General features: G+C 56.6%; 2 protein-coding genes across 2 annotated transcripts; one reads left to right on the top strand and one right to left on the bottom strand.

The window, feature by feature from the left end:
• Positions 1–18: 18 nt before the first annotated feature.
• On the bottom strand, positions 19–278 carry BBK36DRAFT_1163741 (hypothetical protein; the record flags this gene model as incomplete). The annotated part of the gene is made up of 1 exon (XM_024894569.1): positions 19–278. A coding segment is annotated over one exon (260 nt), but the record flags the coding sequence as incomplete, so codon positions are not given.
• Positions 279–3954: 3676 nt separating this feature from the next.
• BBK36DRAFT_1163740 (hypothetical protein) lies at positions 3955–8739 on the top strand (the record flags this gene model as incomplete). Its single annotated transcript, XM_024894568.1, has 2 exons — positions 3955–3997; positions 6865–8739. Coding segments are annotated over 2 exons (1918 nt in total), but the record flags the coding sequence as incomplete, so codon positions are not given.
• Between the last annotated feature and the right edge of the window lie 56 nt (positions 8740–8795).

The following is an 8795-nucleotide window of genomic DNA, read 5'->3' as shown; positions in this document are numbered from 1 at the left end:
CCGCCGTGAATGTGGTACCGGAAGTCGTCGTCGTCCGCGGAGGAAGAAGCCTCTGAGTCGTAGGTGCTGCGGTCGTCGACCAGGCCCGGCGGGGGTGATAAAGGACTGGGCTCGTCTTTGATGGACGAGGAGGATCGCCTGCTGTTGTAGGGGGTGCGGGAGAAGAAGGAGGAGGCGGAGGAGGAGCAGGGCGCCTCGCTGCGAGGGTAGGAGTAGTTTGCTACGGGGTAGTATTTCGATACGAGGGTGAGGCCGAGTCTGTTGGTGGTTTGCTCCATTGCGGGCTTTCTGCCCTGTTGTGGTGTTTTTTTGTTTTCTTTCTTCTCTTGTGTTCTAGGTAGTTGCCAGTAGATGAAGTGGAAGAAGTTGTTGTGTTGATGAGAAGTGCTGAGGAGGGTGTATTAAGGGGTTTAGGAGGGAAAGCTGCTGGTTGGGAAGAACGTAGGTATGGCGTTCGTAGGGAGACGTATAGTCGAGAGGGGGAGGGACAAGGAACAAGGAGGTATGATATACAAATAGTCTACAGTCCAGAGGTTGGAACAAATAAAGGACAAAGGTTGAACTCAGAGTGAAGTAGAGAGACGTACAAGTTAGTGGTAGTAGTAGCAGTAAACACATGCGAGAAAAACAACACCAAGACATGCATTGCAGAGACTCTCGATGAGATGAGACATGACCTGCGGGGCAAGCCTACCTTACATACTACTACTACTCCTACTTCCTTGATAGTTACTAGTACTAGTAGTGGTCTTTCCCCTACCCTCGCCCTTCTTTTCTCCCCCTTTTCTCTTCCTCTCATCCAGAAGTGGCGTCGCGAATGTCTAGGTTGGCCCTTGACACGGGAAGCATTCCTTGCTTCGACGCAGCAAACATCGAAACTCTGTCCCGCTTCCAAGTGGGCGTCGCGTTTCCTAGCCTTGTCTCCTTTCTCTACAACTACGTAGGTACTACTACTACGTACTACTATCTACACAAGGGATGGGGAAAATATCTGACTGCGATTCTTCAAGGATTTCTGCAAGCCCGCTCCGGAAGTGCTTTTTTTTTTTTTTTCTTTCGATCCGCAGCTCTGCGGGTACCTCGTTTGCCATTCTGGCCGCGGGTTCGCATCAGGTGGCGGGAGAGTGTGTGGAGGGTTTTCTCTTTTTGCATTGTGCAGAAATGAGGGATGGATCTTGTTTATGTTACGAGGGCTGAAGTGCTTTAGAGGCTGGAGCTTTGTTCCGGCAAGAGGGAGAATGATTGGAGGTTTGTTGCAATGTCTGGGGTTTTCTGCGTGTTACTTCTGTCAAGGAGGAGGAAGTCCGACTCTCGATACTTGTTTCTTGGATTGGGCAGTAGAGGCTCCATCAGACATGACCTTCTTCAAGCTACGCAGAATTTGCGAGTAGTAGTATTCTATTAATACGATATAGGAGCTCCCCTGTGCTTGATCATCTCAATGTCCCACAAACTGAAAGACGCAGGATTCCGACCATCGACAGATCGGCCATCTGCCTTAACCCACGGAGATTGCCTAGTAGTACTAATGCCATCACTCCTACGACCACGGCATCAAATTGGAACTTCTCAGCTGGGAGAAAAAGAAAAAGCCCTTACAGCATCTCGCGGCATTGCCGTTGCAGCCCCAACTGGTTCTTCACCGGAAGCTGAGCTCCGGAAAGGCACCCAAAGCAAACGCACGGGGATTTCAGGCACACACCCCTGCCGGCATGAAAAGGAAGCTTACTACTTGCACTTCAGCCTCGAATCCTTCAGAAGGCGGCACGACGGATTACACGTGCGAAGTAGTAGTAATAGCAAACAGACTGGTACCTAATTTACACTTCTGTGATGCTTATGAGGTTACCGATATTACCACTGGACGTGTCTGTCGATGCCAGCCACCACGTACACGGGGGAACCAGAAGCATAAGGTAAGGTAGGTAGGTAGGTAGGTACATGTAGGCGCAAACCTCCCAAAGGCGTACTGTATCAAGATGAGATATGGGTAAAGGTTTAACGTATTCAGACCCTGCCTCCCGCTGGAGGGTACATCCCTGTCCGTCAATTTTTCCCCCCTTCGCCCTTTTCTCATCCTGCCGTCTGATCGGGAAACCCAGCCAGGTTGAATTAAGTATCCCGGTCGATCGGGATCCTCGGACAAGGGCCAGGGGGGTTGGTTGTATGTACTGTATCTTGTAAGTCAGCTGAGACATGGAAGAGTACGAAAGTACATGCACGGGGAAAACTGCACGTTTGAGACTTGGGATCGCGTCCGGCTGGGGTTCCGCGCTGCCGCGAGATATGGGAAACTCACATTGCAGTTGCTCTGAACAAGCAGAAGACGGCCACTGCTTTCGCGCGTGGTTGGCTGTGCAGAAAGGTCTGTGTACCTTACATACGCTGAGATTGCGTTTGGGAACGATATGGAATCAGTTTACGTACTTTGTACTGATTCGGTCTTTGTGCCCTTCTCTTCTCCCCTCGCGTCTCCTCACGTACGAGGGTATAATATCTGAGATGTGGTTGGTAGAAGCTTGCTGGACGGCCTAGCCAGTTCCCTTGAGATGAGAGCTCCGCGAGTGTCCCTGATACGCGAATATTCTTCACCAAACGGCTCATCGACTCTCTCTCTCTCTCTCCTCTTTGACCAGGCAACGCACACGCTTCGACTGTGGGAGAGTTGGACTGCGTACTTTGCGATCACTCATAGTACAGTAGCGCTGGTATTCTGCTTCTCGTGTGCTGGTGACACAGGCATTCGGCCCATCCCACACGTGGCGCAAGAAACAAGGTTGCATGCCGTGTGAAATGCCGGAGACTGAAGAATGCAAAAAGCTTCGTCTCTATGGCTACACAGTTCCTGTTGGTGTGATGCATGAGTGGAGGAATTGCTGCGCATCGTAGATTTACGCGCTCATCTGGAGGCGTTCTTATACTTGGTGTTAGATACATAGTAATCATGATGTACGGGGTCGAATTGTTGGTATATGTATCTCCGTAAGTGTCTTCCCAAGCAGGCCTGCCGCTTCTTGTTGGCACATGGATTGAGAGAGCAGCGCCTGTTTATGGCGACGAGCTGGTAGAAACATAGTAGTAGTATAATTCGTACCACAGGGCGACGTGCCTGCGCTGCGTTGATGGGATATGCAGCCATCGGGGACGTAATTCCGCTTGGATCAGGACCAAGGTTGATGAGGCTGATGCACTCGTGATATGTAGAAGGCTTTTTGCGTGTGTCTTGACTGACCCGTTTGTCTGAGCATTTGCTGCCCATCTAAAGTCGTTTCTGCTTACCCTATACTTGACCGTTGATGCATCAATATTCCACAACTTGGGAACCCCCATCCGTTCATCTTGCTCTGGTTTTACCACACAACTCAGTTGCAGTCTACAGCATAAAAAGAATGGTGACGCCGATTGACGAAAAAGGAGGGCCGCGTTCCTGTATCATGACACCATTGATTGCCACAGAGGTTTGTATTGGCGCGACAAAAAAAACCCACAGCTTAGAACCGCAAAGCTGCATAAAGGCGCTTCTATTTCAAGCAACGTGACGTCGTCCAGCTGTCTGTCTGCCAAGCACAAACTCCAACCCCAAAGTTTGGGTCAATTGGCTAGCGATTGGCTTATTCGAGCTCATGCCTGTACCTATTCAGGTTCAACTTGACCTATTTTTGGGAGGGCCGAGCCGTTGCCGGACAACAGTAATTCCCAGTTGGGGATCAACTGATCATCTGTTTGTATCAGTTGGGACGTTGCCGCCGTGATGCCATCTCGGTATTGATTGGCAGCGAATTGGATGTGAGAGCCCTGAGATGGACGTCTCCATTCGAGGGACCGGATGGCCCAGCCAACGAATAATACAAAACGGGCAAGTTTTAGCAAACAGTCTCGACGTCTCGGGCGATGGAGGTGAGGCGAGGCGAGTGCATATTTTGGGGTTGTGGCTGAAGCTGAAGGCGACGCAAGATGCCGCCACGGCACGCGCAGACACGGGGAGGCGCAACGCCCGGTGATGAGTTGTACGAGTACGGCAGTGCCTCTTTTACATGAATAGGGTGAGTGTCTGCTGCATGTACATACGATCCATGACGTTGGAGTGAGGGAAACGAGCCGCTCTCTCTTGGGCCTCGCGGGTTCATGCTGGCTGCCCTGGATGCTTGCTGCATTGGGGGTACCTACCAGATACCTGCCTCTGGCGGCCTCTGAGTGCGGACGCTGCATGTACAGTAGCGGTACATGTGGTTTTTACTTATTCAGGTACAGTAGAGCAGACGTGGCGCGCTTGTCGACGTGGCGTAGGCGAGATCATCAGCCTCACCTAGCGGGAGATGGGAGGTGGTGGTTGTTTCGCTGGCACTTTTTGCGTCGACAGGCTGTCGTCAGTCCTCTTCAGGTTCCTTTGTTTTGCTTGCTTTGTCGAGAGGGAGAGTCTGAGTCTGCCTTGGGCGACGGCCTTGTGGGTGTTGGCTCCATGTATGCATCAGGTACAGACAGAACCTACATCCAGGCCAGACATGCATGCGACGAACAAAGAGACAGGTCATGACGGGCTGGAACACGATACAGAACAGAACAAACCAGACCAGACCAGAGCCCGAGTCAGGCAGGGGATGCCCTGCCACGCCCCAGAAGATACGACCCTACCAGGTCCAGCGCACGACGTGCCCAAGATGCCATCAAGCCCTTCTCGGCGATGCGCATCGCGGTCTCCGGCCCACTCGAATCCATTCTGCTAAGGCAGTCTAGCGCTCTAGTGTTGTTGTTGTTGCTGTTGTTGCTGGTGTCGTTAGCCCTGCTTTCACCGGCTGGATCCTCCTTGATTCGAGAGCCGTCTTTTCTCGACTGGGTTGCCGTCGGGTCTTGTCTCAGCTGGGGTTGCAGACAGGTCGCCGTCGCTGCGAGGGTACGTGCTGCAGATGCCATGGCGCGGCAGAGCGTGCATGTACCTGCTCCGGCCGGGGGACCTGCTGGGTACACGTGCGGGAGGAGGACGAGGTCGCCAAAGATGGGGGGCCGTGATGCGGTTTGGCATTGACTGACCTCCATGCTCGTACATACCTAATGTACAGTCAGCTAGGCACACACGGGCGAGGCAAAGGACAAAGAAAAGGCCTTTGAGTGCTTGCTTGCTTTGCCTGCCGCGCCATTGGGACTTGCTCCTGTGTTGCATGTGCCGTTTACGGACAAGATTCGACGTGATCCGAGTACTAATATCTCGAATACATCTTCCGCCTCCCATCTTCATCTTCCATCGTCTTCTCGATCCTCCATCCCTCGGTCCTCGCATCTTACCTCCAGAAAGGCGGCCGCCTCCTTTTGCCAGCAAGCAGCATCACCTTCTGCTGTGCTCAAGCACCCCTGGAAAACGACGCCCTGCCGGCCTCGAAAACGGTCAGCACTGCATTGGGCCTCAAACAGGTTGGCCAGCGGATAGTCCATGTACCAGCACCGACTAAGTCGCCAGCCTGCAGCCCGACGCTCCACCATCCGAGCTTTGCTGTCTGCCAAAGGGTGGTGACTGCACGATTCCATCCTGTTGTGCGAATACCTTGGAAGGGAGCCGAAGCCCCCAGGCCAGGCCCAGGACCAGCGCATCGATCCAAGGTCGACGTCGACGCCGCCTCGCCCAACACGCACGACACCATCTCGTCGTCACCTCCTTTCTCTCTCTCTCTCTCTCTCTCTCCCTTTCAACCTCTTCCGCCCTCCCTGGACCATTTTTTCTCTTTGCCGATTTGCTCTGTAGCTTTTTCCTTTTTGGCGCAATCGAGGCCTTGCTTGGGGCCACGAGCCCGAGACGGCGGGAGGCATCCGGTGTGCTTTTCCTCTGGGCCGTTGCAGCGGAAAAGATTAAAAAGAAGAAGACGAGGACGGATGAGCATTGGTTTCTCATCGATCCATCAGCCCGGCCTCTCTACTGGACCTGGAGACAAAGAGGAGCAACAGACCAGCGGCTACTCTGCGGATTCGCTCGATCCAATTCGCCCAGCCGACGTCCATTGAGCTCATCTGTCGTCTATTCCGTATTACTACCTTACCTTACTTTGTATCAACCCGCCTGCCGATTCCCATCAAGATCAGATCGGATCAGACCAAACCAAACCAACCGCCGCAAACCACGTCCTTTCATCTTCAATTCCCCTCTCCCCCGGTCTGCGCGCTGACCAGCCGCTATAACACGACACCTACAGCCCTCCAGGTGCGCCGACATTTGATCCTGGCCCGGCCGTCTGAGGCCCTGCGGTGCCCGCGCTTGCAGCAATTCCAGCCCCCCATTTTCCACCGGCCGCCAATTCCCTCCCCTGCCACCAGCTTTTTTCTTCTCTTCTCGACATCACCGCCCTTGTCCGGCCCCGTTGCGCCTCTGTCTGTCTCTGCCCTCGGAGCTGAAGCCCAACGTCTGCGGGCAATTGGGTCTCCTGCCGCCTCTCGCTGCGCTGCACGATTCACCTGCGTGCATATTCGCATTTGCATTTGCATCTCGCGTCCAGCTGCTTGTTCCTGCCGCCGCTTCGACCCCTTGCAACGCCGAGCTGAATCGGCATCGGCGTCTCCCCTGGGCCCCGTTTGGCGCAAATCACCTCACCGTCGCTGGTCCGAGGCGGGATACCTACCTAAAGCAGCGGATTGTTTACTCTACCTTGGCCTCTCCTTGTATCGTTTCCCCCCCTTGCTCTCGCTGCTCGAAGCTGGCTGTAGCACCCAATTCACCCCCCAAACCAAACCGACGCATCTCTCTCGCAGCGGCATCCATCGACAACGGCGAGCTCTCTCTGGTCCTCCGCCCGCGCCTCTTAGCATCACCGCCGGTCAGCTGGCGGTGACAGACCTCGTTCAACTTGTCTCTCCTCCCCCCTGCGCGAGGCGGCGCTGCAGACTTGTCCCAACGACCTCCTCCCGTCCTTCACGACCGTAACGCGATCCACGAGAACACGCATTCACCCAAGCAACGCCAGCAGCAGCAGCAACACGCGCTGTCGCAGCCTCCTCACGAGCCTCCCACCCGGCTCTCAACCCCGTCTTCGCAGCACAAATCACTCCGCCGGACCCCAAAGTTCGACTCTGCGCCCAAGCCCCAGCCCCAGCCGGAGCGCCGCGTCCACATCGCCGCTGCCTCGGCCGGCTTCTACCCCAGCATCGCATCCTTTGCCGACTCCGACTCGTCCATCACCGGGCTTGGGCTGTCGCTGTTCGACGAAGCTGACGGGGAGAAGCGCCCGCAGTCTCGGTCCCAGACCCAGCGATCGCGTGAGGATCCCCCGAAAGCCCAGAATCCGGAGGCTTCCAGTGACGTCGCGCAGTCGAGGCATCTGCTTAAGACTCCTCGCATCTCCAAGCACACTCACGACGCGATCCTTTTCGCTCTAGAGGAGGCCCTTCGCGGACCTCACCCCTTCACAGCAGACGAGGTCGAAGAATCCGCCAGCATGTCCGACCTGATGACCGGTGGCCTTCCAGCCACTTCCAACGGCGCCGCCCTCGCTCCTGGTCGCATGCCGGCCGCTGCGCCCGCGCCCACAAGCTCACCATCGGGCATTAGGGGTCCTAGGATGATCATGCAGGAGCGGGCAGCCAGAGAAGCGCGCCAGAGGGCAGAAGCCAGGCAGAGAGCCGAAGTTGAGCAGCAGGCACTGGAGAAGAGTCGCGCCGAACAGGAGGCGCGCGTGCAGCAGGAAACGGAGCGTCGCAATGCGGAGCGGCGCGCTGCTGGCGTTGCTGCTGGCCAAGGCGGCATGGCTGCCGATGGCCAGCACCCTCTTAATCCTTCACACATGGGCCAAACCACCCTGGACCCGTCATCACATCCTTCGCGAGCTGCCGTCCCACCCAACCAGGCCCTCCCGCCCCAGCAGCAGCGTCCGGCGCAGATGGCTGGCAATCAGCAGCACCAACACCACACCCCTCCCCAGGCGTTCCCGGCCGGGAACCCAGCGGCAGCGCAACAGCACGGAGAGACGGCTGTCGATCCCACCAAGCCGCGCAACTCGTTTCCCCATGCGTTTGAACGGTGGGAGACGCTGTCTGCCCACTGGGAAGGACTGACGAGCTACTGGATCCGCAAGCTCGAGCAGAACAAGGACGACATCAACCGCGACCCCATGAGCCAGCAGCTGGCGCGGCAAGTTACGGATCTGTCCGCGGCTGGCGCCAACCTCTTCCACGCCGTGGTCGAGCTGCAACGCCTGCGCGCCAGCTCCGAGAGGAAGTTCCAGAGATGGTTCTTCGAGACCCGATCCGAGCTGGAGCGCGCCCACGAGGTGAATGCCATGCTGGAGGCGGCCCTCGACAAGGAGAGGAGGGAGCGCGAGCAGGCCATCCGCGAAGCCATCGACCACGAGCGCGGAGTATCCAAGACCCAGAAGCAGCTCGCCGAGATGAGAAAGGAGCTCGCCATTTCCAAGGAGGAAGCGCGCCGCGCGTGGGAGGAACTCGGGCGTCGCGAGCAGGAGGAGCGCGACAGGACCCTGTCGCTCCAGTCAGGGCATCCCACCGTCGTGGGCGGAGTCCAGGTAGTGCCGATGACCCAGGGCGGCGGCCCCAGCCGACACAGCAGCACCAGGGAGCAGCAGCACGGAGGCTACCAGTCCGACTACCAGCGACCGGCCTATTCCATCGAGCAGGCTGCCCAGGGCCGAGGAGGACAGACCACCGCGGGAAGCAGCAGCTCCGGGCAGGGACAATACCAATCTGGCCACCAGGAAGATCCGAGCCGTCGCGCAGGCGCTGGCTCCGAGGGCGGTTACAGCGAAGGTGAGTACCTTATCGATGCGCAGGGGAACTTCATCCTCGACGGGGACGGCCGCAAG

The sequence above is a fragment of the Trichoderma citrinoviride genome, assembly GCF_003025115.1.
Source record: "Trichoderma citrinoviride strain TUCIM 6016 unplaced genomic scaffold BBK36scaffold_33, whole genome shotgun sequence".
NCBI lineage: Eukaryota > Fungi > Ascomycota > Sordariomycetes > Hypocreales > Hypocreaceae > Trichoderma > Trichoderma citrinoviride.
This window is presented reverse-complemented; position numbering and strand designations above follow the sequence as displayed.